Genomic DNA, 18,447 nt, shown 5'->3' with positions numbered 1-18,447 from the left:
CTCACTAATATAATCAACATATATCAATTTCAAAACAATCAGATGATAAATGTGGTCTGTAGAGTGTTCACAAGAAATTGTGGACGGACGGACGGATGGTGGCAACGACAAAATACATATGGGCGTATAAAAATCTTAAATGATAGGTGTACATCTTTAATATACAACTGCAAAGTTTTCAAGACAATCCATGCTAAAGATGGCCTTATGACTGCATATCAGTCTTCAAGTCTTACTAAACCCTAGACAAACCAGCGGTTGCCAGGCAAGATATGCCAACATTTTGCAAGAGATGGATAGAGAACAAGTTAAAAAAAAACAAAAAAATTTTTTTTTCGTACAATCAGGGGCCATAAGCCAGGAAGTTATGGTTGAACTGCGCAAATACCTAAGGGGACCGAGATATCTGTCTATTTTCTTTGCTTTATTTATGCAATGTTCAAGAGATAATTTGATCAGACATCCACTTCCCGACTCTCCACTTCCAGGGACCATAAACCTAACTTATCTTATGACGGACAACCCCATAAAAAATAGGAGGTAAGCAGTCTCTGAAAAATTAAGCAAGAATCGCAGTCTGATCCCATAAAATGCATAGTTTCTAGTCTATGACATGAACACCGCATCTCCACTTTTCACGTTTAGCTGATCAAGAGAGAAATCTTGCTTTTTATATGACAAAAGATAAGGTTATTTGATATAATAAAAAAACTGACAATGAAATATGATATTTAATGTTTTGATAACAATCATTAACATAATGAATAATGTTCTGTTTGAACTTTTTTCACATTAACAATTACATTCCTTTTCTTAAGGGAGAGAGAAAGAGAGAGAAATGGGGTTTAACGTCCACTCGACACAAACTAGGTCATTTCGGGACTAACATATGGTTTAATTTTATTTCAATAATTCGCTTGCGCGTAGGGGTCTTTAGCAGTGGGAGGAAACCGGAGGACCTGGAGAAAACCCACGAGGTTGGACAGGCGACCCTACTCCTTGTCACGTACAACCGGGGATTCGAAACCACGCCAGTTGACTCAATGACAGGCCTTATGATACAGCGCGAGCGTGCTAACCATTCGACCACCCAACCCCCCCCTTTTCTTAAGGAATATATCTGATAATATTAGTACATTCACCATCTATGTATAATATGTTCAATGTATGATAAATAATCAATCTAATTAAAACAGATCCATTTCGTTTCGTTTTTTATAGTTCTAAATTTTGTTTTACTTGTCTTTACTGCACTAAGATCTGGAAGAGTTGTTATATAACTTGCGTTCTGAATGATGTGAGGGATTAGCCAATAAAACGGTCTCTTACGGCAAGTTTTTGGCATGAGTTGCACGAAACTGTGGGTAACCACACAGAAACATCAACGCTGATTGGTTAATCAAATGTCTGACATCATAAGGTCAAAAGTGACCTCTGACATGACCTCCCACTACAATTGGTCTGATCTTCATGTAGTAGAGGCCATCGAAAGTATAAAAAAACGAAACGAAATATACATCTCTATTGTAATCAGATTGATAAATAATTGGCAGATAATCTTGAGATGCAATCAACATAATTTGAAATAACTGTCTGAACATACCTACATACAGACCAGAGATAGGCAAAATATTAGGATAATGAAAATTCGGCTATAAAAATCTGCAGTTGGGGATATAAAAATCAGGAACTTTTAATGAATCACATCTTACTTAATTTGTGTGCCATTATTGCCTAAAACACAAAATGATAATTTTTTTATTTAAAGGTGCTAACCTTCTATACTTTGGAACCTTAAAATGAACGAAAAATTTTTGAAAAGCACAATATATTAATTTATATAAACTAATTTACATTCAAATTTTAAATTTTTTATTGTAATTTCTAATCAGCTATGTTCAGTGAAAAGGATGTGATGTACTGTATGTAACAACCTCTACAGTAATGAATAATAACTTTATCACTTGAAGGGATTTTAAAAGCACATTGACGAGTACAAGTCTTTCTATTCTATCACTCATTAAGAATCACTGAGTAGGGGGCACCCGATTATTTCTACAGTCTCCCATTTCTGTAGGAACAGTTTCAACAGCTTCCTGTTGCACACCACTAGCCACTTCCATAGAATCACCTGCCGATTTCCGTCGTTGATTCTTTCTTGATTTTTTCTGACCTTTAGACAAAATAACTCTTTCTTTTTTAGGGGCAGGATTATTTGGACTCGCTTTGGAGTCTCTCATTGAAGGTGGATTCTTGTTGAGATGCAATCAACATAATTTGAAATAACTGTCTGAACATACCTACATACAGACCAGAGATAGGCAAAATATTAGGATAATGAAAATTCGGCTATAAAAATCTGCAGTTGGGGATATAAAAATCAGGAACTTTTAATGAATCACATCTTACTTAATTTGTGTGCCATTATTGCCTAAAACACAAAATGATAATTTTTTTATTTAAAGGTGCTAACCTTCTATACTTTGGAACCTTAAAATGAACGAAAATTTTTTGAAAAGCACAATATATTAATTTATATAAACTAATTTACATTCAAATTTTAAATTTTTTATTGTAATTTCTAATCAGCTATGTTCAGTGAAAAGGATGTGATGTACTGTATGTAACAACCTCTACAGTAATGAATAATAACTTTATCACTTGAAGTGATTTTAAAAGCACATTGACGAGTACAAGTCTTTCTATTCTATCACTCATTAAGAATCACTGAGTAGGGGGCACCGGATTATTTCTACAGTCTCCCATTTCTGTAGGAACAGTTTCAACAGCTTCCTGTTGCACACCACTAGCCACTTCCATAGAATCACCTGCCGATTTCCGTCGTTGATTCTTTCTTGATTTTTTCTGACCTTTTGACAAAATAACTCTTTCTTTTTTAGGGGCAGGATTATTTGGACTCGCTTTGGAGTCTCTCATTGAAGGTGGATTCTTGTTCATTTGTTTTGTATTTTTAACTTCTTCAATATGTGTTTTATAATTGACATAAGAAGCCGGTATTTTTTTCATTATTTGTTGAGGAATAGGGATGCCAATTATTTCTGGCACCATATAAGGTTTTAACCAAACAACAAGCGGTGTGGAACCGATTATATAGTGTGATTTTTTGTGGAAGAACAACAACCCATCAATCTAAAAACGAAAAAAAAACATGACAATTCATTAACATGCCAACAGTGAGGATGATGTCTCCCACTGAAAACACAAAATAAATAGATGACACATATTAATTTATCGCACATTTTTCTTTTAAAAAGTATCAAGCAATCAAACTGATTATCAACTATACACTAAGTTTCATCACTCTCTATCAGATTGAATTGCTTAGCTCTGCTTAGCTGTAGCTCGAAATGTTAATCATTGAACTCAGACAAGACATTCACATAATGAACATCTACATCAAGTTTAAACATTCTACCTCAATTAAAAGCAGAGTTGTTATGTTCCAAAGACTTGACCAATCAAACTGCTTATCTCTCCTTAGCCTAAGCAGAAAATTCTCATTATCGAACTTAGTCGAGGTAATGATATAATAAATCTATACTCGAAGTTTCATCACTCTCACTTAATTATAACCAAAGTTATTGTGCCCAAAAGCATCAACCAATCAGATTGCTTATCTCTGCTTACCGTAAGCAGACAATGTTCATCATCGAACTCCATCAAGGTATTCACCTTATGAACACCTACACTAAGTTTGAACATTCTAGCTCAATTAGAAGGAGAGTTATTGTGTCCCAAAAAGTGTGACAGACAGACATACAGTTGAACCCATTTTAATAGTCACCTGCTTTCTTCGAAAGGCGGGGGACAAAAAATAATCAGGCAAGTGCTAAGCAAAATGAAGACCATGCTCACTTGAGGGCAGGGCTCTATAAAAGTTGAGTGTGCCTGCGCACACACTTGAAAATGTGCCTGCAGGGTCATACTGAAACACATGGATTTAGCCAGGATTTGGTGAGTGGTGTAAAAATACATTTGGCGAGCGGAGCGAGGCAAACAAATTTTTGGGAGGGGGGCGTGGTCTTTTATGAAAATTAAACCCTTCTTGGTGTATTTTCAGAGCATCTGCTGCCTTTTGTATTTGGTTCAGTGCAAATCAAATTTCCATTTATATATTCAAATTTTACCAAAATAACTTAACTTTCATCAATGATACAGGGATCTAAAAACTTTTTGAAACCACCCGACCGAGCATAAAATTGTCCCGCCCCACTCTGTTTCTCTGGATAGATAAGTTGTGGACCTTTTGGTATTTGTTGTTTTGATGGGTTTTTTTTTCAAATATTACTTTATTACTTTGAGATTAAAAACTAAAACGATTCTTAAAACGGTGTTTGTGTTTCATTTGAGTACAACGAATTATGACCACATGTAGATATTGATAATTAAAACACGTTGTATTATTTGACTTGTTTGTAAAGTTGTTGTACGTGTCTCACGAATATTATTATTATTACAGTGGAATGAGAATCAGGTCAGGCAGAAACTGAGAAAGCTCTCATCGCCCCCCTAGTCCTACTCTCGGGCCGTAGCAAATCCACCGTCAATACAGGTAAGAAATAAAATAAGAAACATCGTGAAAATAAATTTGCAGGCACGTGTTGGACAATTACGACATTCAAACCTTTAACATTGGAGTGCCGTAAATTGGTCTGGGTGACCTATTTACGGCAAATAAACAAATATAAAGACCGTAGAATAATTGTAAAATGAATAGACCTAGGCCTACACATCTTCTAAGTATAAATAAACAAAATACCAATACATCTTTCTTTAAACTAATTTGGGATGATAGGGTCTACTACGGCACACAAAAATAAATTATGCCGTGACAGACATGGTTTGCGGACGTCAGCTTTTACCATGGCTTTGCCGTTTAATTGCCGTGGTAAATTTCTAGCGCCGAGTTTGTGTACAGAGAAGGACGAAGGGGTTTAAATACGACTGGGCGGCTTTCTTCGATTTTTTCTTTGTGCTGGGCGGCAAAAAATAGTGCCGGGCGCAGGCGCCGCCCGGCGTGGCTACATCTTTAAAAATGTGCCTGCAAAAAAGTATTTTTTTAAAGCAAATGTGCCTGCGCACATCGTGCGCATGTGCGCGGAAATATCGATGCCTGCTTGAGGGAATTTGTATTGCTTTTGCCACTTGAATATCAGAACATACTCACAAAGCCTTCAATTCAAACATATTTGTTAACATATTTTTAAGGCATAATTATTTTCAAACATGATTATTTTGTGATGCTAATTTTCTTGGAAGGTATTTTTTCATTCTTGTCTGTTTGGTCATCAATATACTATGCAAGGATACACCAAAGAAAGCAGGTAATCTGTAGTTCTTCTAAATTTCTTACCTCAAAATTAGCTGTTGTCATTGCTATACCAATTGCTTCTGGTTTAGATGGGAAATTGGGCAATGGCACAAATTTAAACTAGAATGGAAAATGAAGTAAAACTAAGTCAACAGTGAGGTTTAGGTCCCCCATGCCTCAACCCAAAAATAAATATATGACATTCCTTAATTACTTGCACATATACTATTCAAAACAAGAGCATCGCTAACGCAGCAATATACGTCCACATTCCTGTTTTGTTTGATATGGTCCAGTTTGCATTGAGGGTCTGTGAAATAAAACTGGGTTGTAGGACTGCTATCAGTTTAACGTTTCGTTCACATTAACAGAACACAATTTTTATTTTAAAACAATCGATGTCTTTATTCTAAAAGCATGACGTTTAGAATAGGTATCCCCATTTCAAAAGGATCGGTTAAGAATTGCGGCTTGTAGGCAAAACACAAGACACACAAACATTAGGCGTGACTCTGTCCCAAGGGGTTGAGCATGCACCAAAAATAATAATAGAGGCCAGCCTTAGGATTAAGGAATAAGTGTAAAAACGTAGCCTTAGGCTATAAGGAATAAGTCTAAAAAAAATTTCAAGATGATCGATTAAGAAATGCGGTCTGCAAGTGACACACAGACATAAAAAAAGAAAATGGGCGTAGCTCTGCCCCTGGGGGTTGGGTATTCACCACAACTAATAGGGATGTTCCTTAGGATAGAAGGAATATGTATGCTAAGTTTCAAGGTGATACGATAAGAAATGCGATCTGTAGATGACAAACAAATAAATAAATATAAGGGATGGGCGTGGCTCTACCCCTGGTGGTCGGGCATGCACCAAAAACAATAGGGATCATACTTAGGGTATAAGCAATTCATATGAAAAATTTTCAAGACGATTGATTAAGAATTGTGGCCTGTAGGTGACACACAGACATAAAAAGAAAAGAAAATGGGCGTGGCTCTGCCCCTGGGGGTAAAAAAACAATAGGGGTCATCGTTAGGGTATAAGCAATTCATATGAAAAAATTTCAAGACAATTGATTAAGAATTGTGGTCTGTAGGCGACACACACACATAGAAAAAGAAAATGGGCGTGGCTTTGCCCCTGGGGGGTGGGCATGCACCCAAAACGATAGGGATGTTCCTGAGGGTACAAAGAATAAGTATGCAAAGTTTCAAGATGATACGTTAAGAAATGCGGCCTGTAGACGACAAACAAACAAATACAAAAATGGGCGTGGCTCTGCCCCGGGGAGGCGAGCATGCACTAAAAACAATAGGGATCATCCTTAGGGTATAAGGAATAAATATGTAAAGTTGATACGTTAAGAAATGCGGTCTGTAGATGACAAACAAATAAATAAATATAAGGAATGGGCGTGGCTCTGCCCCTGGGGGTCGGGCATGCACCAAAAACAATAGGGATCTTCCTTGGGGTATAAGGAATAAGTATACCAAGTTTGAAGAAAATCCAGTAAGAATTGCGCCCTGTAGGCGACACAAAGACACACGAAAAGAAAATGGGAAATGGGCGTGGCTCTGCCCCTGGGGGTTGGGCATGTACCCCAAACGATAGGGATGTTCCTTAGGGTACAAAGAATGTGTATGCAAGATTATAAGTTAAGAAATGTGGCCTGTAGACGACAAACAAACAAATACTAGAAATGGGCGTGGCTCTGCCCCTGGGGGTCGGGCATGCACCAAAAACAATAGGGATCTTCCTTGGGGTATAAGGAATAAGTATACCAAGTTTGAAGAAAATCCAGTAAGAATTGCGCCCTGTAGGCGACACAAAGACACACGAAAAGAAAATGGGCGTGGCTCTGCCCCTGGGGGTTGGGCATGCACCCCAAACGATAGGGATGTTCCTTAGGGTACAAAGAATGTGTATGCAAAGTTTCAAGATTATTAGTTAAGAAATGTGGCCTGTAGACGACAAACAAACAAATACTAGAAATGGGCGTGGCTCTGCCCCGGGGGGTCGGGCATGCACCAAAAACAATAGGGATCTTCCTTGGGGTATAAGGAATAAGTATACCAAGTTTGAAGAAAATCCATGAAGAATTGCGCCCTGTAGGCGAACCACAGACACACACACATACATACATACACACACACACACACACACACAGACAGGGGCGACGGCATAATACGTTCACATTATGAATGTGGACGTATAAAAAGTGGGGGATATTTGATTTTGGGGGCATAATACTAAAATATGCAAATGACTACGAAAAAAGTCACTATAGAACCTAACAGAAGAAACATTTCCAGTTACATGTGACGCCCAAACGCACCAATAGCTACCGCATGGAATGCATGTGATGCTTGGGATCATCATGGGGGTCCAACCCAAGATTTGCACGACTCTGACTTTGAATGTTACAGTCATTGTGGCATTGAATTCCAGGGTGGAAACATCAGTTTAATTGTTTTAGTGACCAGAAAACAAATTTTGATATGCGTCGGCTTACCCAAAATGAAAGGTTACGTGCCCTTGGCATGCTACAGATCGGCACAACACAGGCGGTTGTGGCGCGGACGATGAATGTTTCTCAGTCTGTCATAAGCAGGCTATGGTCCAGATACCGTGATACACAATCTGTACAGGACAGACCACGCTCAGGTCGACCAAGGGCGACAACTCAAGCCCAGGATCGATTTATCCGTACCTTGGCCTTGAGAAATCGTGTCATCACAGCAAATCAGATCAGCGCTCGTCTTCAAACAGACACTGGTGTGAGAGTGAGTGGCCAGACGATTCGGAATCGACTGCATAGGGGTCACCTTCGCGCCCGACGTCCTCGCGTGATCCCTTGTTTGAGAGATCATCACATTCAGGCAAGACGTCGTTGGTGTAGGGATCGTCAACACTGGGATAATCGACACTGGAGCAATGTGATGTTTTCAGATGAGTCAAGGTTCACTGTTGATTTTTTGGACAGACGTAGGAGGGTGTGGCGTTGTCGAAACGAGCGCTTCCAAGACGTTAACGTCATCAGACATGATCGATTTGGGGGTGGTCATCAGACATGATCGATTTGGGGGTGGTTCTGTTATGGTGTGGGGAGGCATCACTGTTGCTGGAAGAACGGCTTTACATGTTGTTGCAGGGCGTGTTACAGGCCAGTACTACCGGGACAACATCTTGGCAGTCCATGTTGTGCCGTTCGCATGACGTCATGGCCGCCGTTTCATCTTCCAGGATGACAACGCAAGATGTCACAGGGCCAGGATCGTTACAGGTTACCTCCAACAACAGAACATCACCACATTACCTTGGCCAGCACTGAGTCCCGACCTCTCCCCCATCGAGCATGTCTGGGACATGCTTGGACAGAGGTTACGTCAACGTCAACAACGTCCTGCCAATGTCCAAGAACTTGCTGCTGCGTTGCAACAGGAATGGGACAATCTGGACCAAAATGACCTTAGACGTCTCATTAGGAGTATGCCACGTCGGATCAATGCTTGTTTGGCAAACAGAGGAGGATTTACCCGTTACTGACTTGGTTGTGATGCTGTGGTAACTTTGCTGTTTGACCCCGGGTATCATTTTACCCTTATAATGGTCAGTCTGTGCCTTACTTAGTCTAACGATCATTTGGAATAAATCGATGAATGTGAACTTCATTTCATTTTGTCATTTGTTTCTTCGTCAGTTTCATTAGGTGACTTTAATAACACTTAAAAATCAAATATCCCCTACTTTTTTTGAATAGTATATTTATCCTTTTATAAAGAATCAAGCACTCAAATTGTCTACCAGTCTGCTCAGGAGGCATGTGCGGAAAAATGATCGGGGTTGGGGAGTGTGTGTCCCTGTTCCGGTGTGTCTGACCACTGAGCCTCAAGGGGGGTATGTGGGTGGGGGGGGATCTCTGAACGAAATTTACTCTTTTAAATATAAGGCTCTCTCCTGGGTCTCCCAAATACACAAGTTTAGTTTGACAGACGGACCCATTTCAATAGTCCCTTGAGGCCTGGTTTCTTCGAAAAGCGTGGGACAACTGATGATGATCCATAGACTTGTTATTGTGTATGGCAAAACATTTTACAGAATATGATCTACTGGTATACTTACTGGGTTTGATGGAGAAACTTGGAGCACTTCTGGGGTTTCTTCTATCTTACTTTGAAGCCAGTAAAACCGAAACTCTGCCTATAATGATATATTTTAATACAAAATTATGTGCTCCACTAACTGTTATGTAGGAAATATAAAATATAAATGATTTTGATGCGAGAGGGAGCTTCTTATTTTTGTTTTTTTATTTTGTCAAATGAAAAGGGGGGGGGGGGGGGAATTGAAACTCTGCCTAGTATGATACATTACAATAAAAAGTAACATTTAGTGCTCCAGTAACACTTAAATAGGAAATATAAATTATAAATGATTTGATAGGCCAAAATCTGATGTGGAAGGGAGCTGTGCATTTCAATATTCTACTTTTATTTCATCATCTGTTTATTCACTTAAATAATTTTTATGTTTCATATCTAAAATTGACTGTTCTTGCATGCTAAGCTGAATACAAGTTCATTTACAAGCAGTCTCTGTCTACAGACGAAAGTGCAGTCTTTTTAGATAATTATCTTCCATGAAAGAAAGGATCTAAAATGCAGCTGATGAATTGATGGGTGCTAATTACTAATTATTTATGATTGTCTAGATGTAAAATAGTGTAATTGTTAATCTAGCCTATTTGTTCCAATTAAATTCAACTGGAAACATTTAATTCAGTTATTTTCATTTAACACAGAAACACGATACATGCTTTTACTGTGGAATTAAACAAAATATTGCTTGAAATAAAGAAAATATATATAATGTTTCAAATTTATATTGTTTATATATAGATAAAATAAACTCTATAGTTAACCAATATTTTGGGCATTTTTTTTTACTCAAAACGAATCAAAATACACCATCCCTGACACAAAATTAAGTATGCAATCACACAATCACACAGACAATCAAGTCAAGTCAAACAAAAGTTGGGTACATATACATAAATACAATCCTGTATACCGTAATTCGGTATGACTTTTTTGGCAGACTGAAATTTCTTTATTGACTTTCCTGTTGCCGTTTACGTATTTAACGGAAAAAATGAAATGGTCCAACACCTTTGATCAGTAAGATGCAGGTAGTTTTTCGATCTCAACTTCACACAGTGTAATTACTACAGGATGTGGACATAATAATAGTCAAAAAAAAAATAATGTCGAAAGTTAAACAAAAATTTTAATACTTTTCGTAATGTCCACCAGCATCGCGAAGACGAAAGTGTCAAATGCTTAATTGGCGTAAATTTGATGGCTTCTGGTATTTTGTCCAATGCAAAATATTGTCTTATCAAGTTTCTGGGTCGTATGTCAGTATTTGCAATGATACGAAGTCTGGATATTATTATTCTACCGGGATTTTTCTTTACACTGATAGGTAATTTCTATACGTCATACAGCCTAATTTATTGAATAAATGAATAAATATTGCGATACAGTTTGAAATATAGTGTAAACCTCAAATTGAAAAAAAAATCGCAGTTATCGATTTTCTTATAAAAAGTAGCATTCATCGTTCTTATATGGACTAATATCAATTTAATGCTAGTGTTTTTCACTGCAGCAAAATATAAAATAATGTGCACACCTAGGTTATAGGTAAAAACTAGTGCATACTTTACTAAAACACTGACAGATGAAAAATAATTAACAGTATGTACAATAGCTACTCACTTCACTGTCATAAACTGGATGTCCTCTCCAACACATAATATCTAATATAAAATATATACCTTGTGTTTCACTATATAAGCAATCTAATATTGTATAATCTGTAAAAATATATAAACAATATATTGTTCAATTATTACAAATTTTATTTCTTACATAAACAAGAATGGGTGGGGATTAAACCCCCCTCTCAATTATTATTTATTATGGCATGTGCATTGCGACAAGGACAATTTTACTTAAATAACATTGATCTCCACTAAATTTATTTTGGAGATTAGGTTTCTTTACAAGCACAGATGGATATCCGGCATGTTTTTTTAGTCCCAACATAATGGTAATTATAAGGGAAATTATGTTTGGACAAGGCCATTTTATTGTACATGCCAGTTTCCTTACCATCTTAACAATTAGGAACACTTTTCTTTCAAGCTTTGAAAACATTACATAGTTCCTCCAATGCTTCACAAAATTTCATATTAAAACTTACCAGAATATTTACAACTCTGTTTACGATTACCACCTGGTAAATAAGAAGGAAATGTATGTAAACAATATCCACCTTTAGTATAAGCACGAGTATTTCCCTGAAAATTAAATTGATTCAAGTAATGTATTCTATTTAAATTATTACTTCTCTTTAAAGAACACACATCATGATATCGAAAACCCTAGCCTTGACTAAAAAATCGAAGAAAGGCAATTTTAGATCAAAGCATTGTCACAAATCTTTGCTGAACTTTTGTCTTTATAATTTAGATTTAAACAGCTGTATCTGCAAAAAATTGTTAGGTATGTTTCAAATTTTGCATGCCATCTTACTTGAACGTCCTCAATGTTACCGTATAGTCAAAATAATTTTTCCTGGCGTTCAAAGATCTGATGCGTCTTTAACATCATATAAAATGTAGCAATTTTATTTTACATGTCTACTGGCAAACAATCGCAGAAAGAGTAAAGACATAAATGTATTTGGTACACTATACAGGACTCATTATTACTACAAGATAGACATGAAGTTGGCTAACTAATTTATTTCAATTATGAGAGTATAATCAATAAGAAATCAGTATTCTCATTAAAGGAATACAGCTTTACTTTGAAAATTGTGTTCAAATTTGTTATAAATTACCTTTGAAGCAACAACTAGACATCTTTTGGCTACTGGACATAGTACTGTTACCCATTCTTCTCCAAAATCATCTGGTACCTCCACCAACCATTCTGAATACATTAACTATTTAAAATAAATCAAATACATCAGTTATATATAAGAGAGGCATCTGGTTCAAGGGATAGACGGTGGCTACCAAATCATGGATGTCACTTCCAAATAGACAATTATGACCATAAACTTGATGCAACACTTTATTTCTGAGAATTTGGGAACTAAATAAACATTGAGTAATAAAATAAATCTCAAAGATAAAGGGAGATAATTAATTGTTTACCCACACGCTAGAAAATGGCTAATATTATGTAACACATCAACAATGTCCACTCTTGGTCATGTGGAATTCATTACATCATGTTATTATATTATTATCATTACTATTATATAGCATTATAAGTGAAAAGGAAATAATATGTGTTGTCATTAACAGACTTCAGATAGGTAATAATCTGGAACAACAGAGAAAACTGCTGTGTTTATATGATGACAAAGTAAAATGCTACACATACTGCGGAGGAATTTCAGTAAAATTGTCATTCCCATTCATTCTTTTATACAAATTAATGAAGTTCGTGTGTAACGATGCTGTTAAGTGTCAATGTCACACAAACATTGCTATCTTCTTCAACTGACCTGATTTTTAAAAGAGCGACTTGGTTTCTTCAGAACAATTTCCACATCCATACCTTCTTCCTCATCTTCTGGAGATGTCACCTCGGACCCTCCAGGAGCTGTCCAACTGCCTTCTGCTAAATTACGGGCATGTGACATGAAATCAAATCTCCGACTGAAACAAATTTACATGAAAGCCAAAAGGTAATGAAATGAAGTGAAGATTCGAAATAAGCAGTAGAAACTACTTGTACTTGGGCTAAAACTGTATGAAGATAGCTTTACATGCAACAGCAGAAAAGTCTTTTAAGTAGTGGTATACTTCTTCTGACAAGATGAAAAATAATGTTTACTGTTAAACAAAATGTGTTGCATAACATACCTTTTCTGAATTTCTAAAAGTTTCTGTCGTCTGTCTTCCTGTGTCTGTTGTGAAGATTTATTTTTATACAAAGCATATCTAGGGTGCTCTGCAGCTGTTGTGTTTGGGTCACTGCTGACTGCAAAACTTGATGCAAGGGCTGCTGTTAACTCATCCATTTTGAATATTATTCTCGTACTAAAATAAGAACAAGCCAACAGTGAGGCTGATGTCCCCCGCCGAAATCCCCAAATAAATAGATGACACATATTAATTAACCGCACATCTATTTTTTTCAAAAGTATCGAGCAATCAGACTGATTATCAACTAGACACTAAGTTTCATCACTCTCTATCAGATAGAATCAAAGTTATCTTGTCCCAAAGCATCGACCAAGGAAATTGCTTATCTCTGCTTAGCTTTAGCTCGATATGTTAATCATTGAACTCAGTCAAGACGAACATCTACATCAAGTTTAAACATTCTACCTCAATTAGAGCAGAGTTGTTATGTTCCATAGTCTTGACCAATCAAAATGCTTATTGCTCCTTAACCTAAGCAGACAATTCTCATCATCGAACTTAGTCAAGGTATTGATGTAATGAAACTATACACCAAGTTTCATCACTCTCACTTAATTAGAACTAAAGTTTCCCAAAGCATCAACCAATCAAATTGCTTATCTCTACTTACCATAAGCAGAAAATGCTCACCTTCACACTGGCATTGACCTCATAAACACCTACACCAAGTTTCAACATTTTAGTCCAATTAGAAGGAGAGTTATTGAATGTGTCCCAAAAAGTGTGACGGACGGACGGCTGGACAGACAGACAGACAGACAGACAGACGAACCCATTTTAATAGTCCCCTGCTTTCTTCGAAAAGTGGGGGACAATAAAATACAGGTACCGGTAGTGAAGGTATTGATCTAATGAAACACCAAGTTTCATCACTCTCACTGGAATCAAAGTCATAGTGTCCAAAAGCTGACTTTTCTTCATGAATCATGTGGAGTCACCCCCATTGGTGTGAGCAGTGAGCTTTAAAACAAATTTTATAGACTGCCTTACAGCACAGTAATGTCGCAAGGTTTGATGCCATTAAAGGGACAATAACACTCTTGCTGGCTTGACAGCTCCATAAAATAAAAACTAACCTTATTCTAGATGTGTTAGTGTCCTACCTGTTGTGTAAATTATCCATTAAATCCTATTTTACTTGTCCAGAGGGTTCATAAATATTTTTATATCCAAGTCACATTTGAAAAGCTTTACGTCAGGCTTTTCAAATCATTTAGTTGAATTTTTCCAATTTTTAAAATTAGGTGTGTTAAGATGAAATTTATATCATCAATTAATTGGAATATTGTAAAAGAGTACAATTTGTTGACCAGAATAAAGATTGGGACATATTATTCAGTTACAACAAGAGTGGTATTGAGCCTTTAACAATGCCTCCTATGGTACGGTAGTTGAATTAAATTGGTAAAAGCATGTAACAGGGTAGTTCTTTTCGAAACAATCTCTGAACAGACAAAGTCCTTTGACCATTCCTGTCCGTTTCTGTTTACAAGCAATTTTGAAATTAATGCCCTACCCACACCTCTGTTCTACAGCTATTTTGGAGTCCTTACCTTCTATTTTCCACAGCAATACTTTATTGATTGCCAAAAGGAATCATTTCTTGCAACATCTGACATAAATTTATAATAACCCAACAATATTTTCTAGTAGAATTTTGCAATTCAAAAACATACACAAAATACCTTTAATTTTGTCCAAAATAATGTAGCTGTGTGCAAAGCTTTTGGTCTTTTGTGAGATGTGGCGAGAAATTAATTCCTTTCAGCAAATTAAAAGGTATGAACTCCAACTTAGCTGTAAAGCAGGTGCGAGTACAATGATACCTATGTTCAGAACTGAACTAGTGAGGGTAGATCTAATCCAACAAGTTAGATGTTACTCTTTGATACAAAACCTCAAGGCACCCGGGAGTAGGGTAGATCGTTAGTTTCATTAATTTCATATTGCTTGTAATAAGGACCTTAGTTTTCCAACCATCCGAATGACTATACATTGTCACTCGCCAGGCCCTCTGTTCTACACCACTGACAAGGGGGAACCACTCTGGAAAATCCTGATGAACTTTTTAAACCAACACCGGACTCATACACGGGACCTCCAGGATCGATAGCGAGCCAATTAACGTCTTTACTCATAGCCACCATGGTTCATGTGGCACAGTGACAAGTGAGGGCAGATATTTCGTACTACATGTAGATGGGACGGGGACAATCGTGCACCTTTCTAAATTCTGACACTCAAAATTCATTCGGGGGGTCACGGTGGCTAAGTGGAAAGTTCATCCAGATTTTCCTGTGTGCTTCCCCCTTGTCAGTGATGGAGGACGGAGGGTCTGACAAGGACAGCTGTCTAGTCGTTTGGATGGGACAAAAAAACGAGGTCCCGTGTACACATTGGCGTGCACGTAAAAGATCCCTTGACAGTTGGAATTCGATATAAGAGTAGGTCGTATTGCCGCTGTCCGGGCAAAATTTCCCCCATAGCACACACACTGTATGGCGTATGCCCGTCTTCATTAGCCCAGTCGGAGCAGAAAAGTAGAGTAAGAGTTGGACAATGAATAAACCCCATTTCATTTCATTTTTAACATTTCATTCCATACCCGTACACATGAGGTCAGTGGAATACACAAAAACAACCAAATAGATGTGTAAACAATGCATTTGCATGAATACCGTATTCTAATCTTGCTTAGCTTATATAATATGCCAAATGTCCATGAGCAAATCTAGGTTCTAGTTATAATTAAAACCAACTCCTGCACCCCATAGAAAACATTTCAGAAACGTTTTATAAGGTGTCTGGATCATCGAGTACCATCAGTCAACCACACACCTGCCGCTAGGGGGGGACTTAAATATATTTATCAATAGGGTAAACAGACAACTCGGCACATTCTGTATGCGAACAGAATTTACTGGCATCAAATTAGGGCATTCGTTTAGATTGTGGTATTAATTATCATAAATTTCACGGTCTATTAAAAGATAAACATTGTGACATAATGCATTAATTCGTCAGATCTATTTACCGAGGCCATCTGCAGATTTCCCCAGGGATATGAGATATAAACAGGGTTAGGGCCGAGACTGTGGGTTAGGGTAGGGCGATGTCTTAGGTTTGGGTTAGGGTTAGCGCCAGCCCTGTTTATATCTCGTGACCTTGATGAAATCTACAGGTGGCCTCGGTAAATACGTCTGGTAATCGGCTGATTTGGATCATTGCTGATTCGGACTTGGCTGATTCGGACCAGATTCTTGGCTGATTCGGCCCAGATTTTTGGCTGATTCGGAGCATGACAAGGCTCATTCGGGCCATTATTTGAATGACGAGAGTATTTAAATTGTTTGCATATATTTAATAATATGACAAAAATGACAATAAAGCTAAAAACCACGGAACAAGTGCTTCATATTCTTGGTTGATTCGGACCAGATTCTTGACCAATTCGGACCGAATTCCTGGCTGATTCGGACCATGAGAAGGCCGAATCCGGCCATTATTTGAAAGACGAGAGTATTTAAAATATGTTTGCATATATTTAATATGACAAACATTACAACAAATAGTGTAATTAGTGATTGGTTATTTCAACACCAATGAGCTAAATCACGGAAAGAGTGCTTCAAATGTGATTGACGATGTCTCAATACGCAATATTACATGCATATACTACCCAGTATTATCAAATGGTAATCAAATAGCTGCACCAGTATAATTACTGCAACCAATAACCCCATATCAAAGAGATGCATATCAGTATAATTACTGCAATCAATAATCAAGTATCATCAAATAGTGGCATATATACCAGTATATATAATGCAAAGTATCTGCGATAATTTGTAAAGTATGAAGTCAGAGCCTCGTCTAAGGATTTGACCGTCCGCGGCAATGTTGGGCGAAGCCCGACCCTCGAGCACCGCACATGCGAATCGCGCGAACACCGCAGGTGTGAGCCCGCGCGGGGGGTCTGGGGAGCACTCCCCAAGAAAATTTTGAAAATTGACTCCCTTAGACTCGATTTCTGAGCACTTAAAAAATAGTTTCGGAGATTTGATACACTATTATTTTTGGCATCTTGTTAAACCATGGATTGATTAATACCCTGTAAAATCGAGATCAAAACACTGCTGCGGCTGACCCGCAGACAGAAATATACCCATAAAACAATCAAAAAGACGATTTTGTAAACCTACGCACCATGATATAGTATTGGCACATGGGAAAAACCTTGTCAGCGATTTTCAAAACGTATGTATGTTGCCGCCCAGTCTTCAACTTTTGGGGTCAGTAGGCGGCACAGTTTGGCCAGTGCGCGGCGGCGTCGCCGCCTAGTCACCATGTTAAACGAGGCTCTGAATGAAGTTGAAATAAGGAAAGACATGTTCTTTGTATAATATTTTAATCATCCAGTATCATCTGAAGGGTGCGAAATCAAATAATTCTTAAAATGTGTACCGTATTATTATATAAGATGACCATCAGTCGGATTTGAAATAACTTTTCTTTCTGTCAAATAATCATTTAAACCCCTCCATGGGTATCGTCGGGTTATACTTCCGCAGGCATTTTTTTTTTGTTCTTTAAAATAATTTATTTACAAAAATATGATTACACTAGTATGGTATACAGAGTAATATACAATTTAATATAGCATAGTCACTATTATACAAAATATACAATCGAATATATACAACAACAAAAAAAGAAAATCACTATGGCAATCTCTATGTATTTTCATACGGTTCATTTATATATATAACTAGTTTGGAAAATAAACTTTATTTTAATTTCATATACAATTACAATACACTACTTAAAGTAGTTACATGGATGTGCAATCAATCGTAATTTAAACATACATTTCATATAGTATAATAAAAGATACCCAAGGTGGTTTGGGTTACCCTCTCTGGGGTCATTTTTGCGCTCCACCCTGCTTAGTTTATTGTATTAGTTTTGCGCAGGGCAGAACGTTTCCCTCTTGGGGACAGTTTTCCGAACCGCCCTGCTCTGTGTGTTTTTTAATTGATTAGTTTTGCATATCATTACATCCGATTTGTCATACCAATTTTCTCAATGAAATCCCAGATAAGCCGA

The 18,447-nt window shown here is 37.3% G+C and overlaps 1 protein-coding gene across 2 annotated transcripts; it reads right to left on the bottom strand.

Annotated features, from left to right (window-relative positions):
* Positions 1-712: 712 nt before the first annotated feature.
* Positions 713-16,160, bottom strand: LOC126818394 (snurportin-1). Of its 2 annotated transcripts, none has more exons than XM_050545801.2 (9): positions 16,020-16,160; positions 13,279-13,455; positions 12,918-13,071; positions 12,243-12,347; positions 11,601-11,697; positions 11,114-11,211; positions 9,456-9,533; positions 5,375-5,452; positions 713-3,150 (listed from the first exon to the last, which is right to left on the bottom strand). In XM_050545801.2, exons 2-9 carry the CDS (start codon positions 13,434-13,436, stop codon positions 2,725-2,727), a joined length of 1,194 nt encoding a protein of 397 aa, XP_050401758.1. In that variant the 5' UTR covers positions 13,437-13,455; positions 16,020-16,160; the 3' UTR covers positions 713-2,724. The 2 variants fall into 2 exon arrangements, with proteins under 2 accessions (XP_050401758.1, XP_055956046.1); XM_056100071.1 differs by lacking the exon at positions 16,020-16,160 and adding an exon at positions 14,445-14,585.
* Between the last annotated feature and the right edge of the window lie 2,287 nt (positions 16,161-18,447).

Source organism: Patella vulgata, chromosome 4, assembly GCF_932274485.2.
Source record: "Patella vulgata chromosome 4, xgPatVulg1.2, whole genome shotgun sequence".
Lineage (NCBI taxonomy): Eukaryota > Metazoa > Mollusca > Gastropoda > Patellidae > Patella > Patella vulgata.
Note: the sequence above shows the minus strand (reverse complement) of the source record. Positions and strands in the feature narration are given on the sequence as shown.

What these genes read in the sequence shown, in the direction of transcription:
- LOC126818394 (XM_056100071.1), bottom strand. Translation starts at nt 14,464, where the DNA reads ATGGATAATTTACACAACAG. An exon ending in ATGGATAATTTACACAACAG is followed by an intron (nt 13,456 to 14,444) that starts GTAGGACACTAA and finishes TTCTTATTTTAG; the next exon opens with TACGAGAATAATATTCAAAA. An exon ending in ATCCAGTTTATGACAGTGAA is followed by an intron (nt 9,534 to 11,113) that starts GTGAGTAGCTAT and finishes ATATCATTATAG; the next exon opens with GCAGAGTTTCGGTTTTACTG.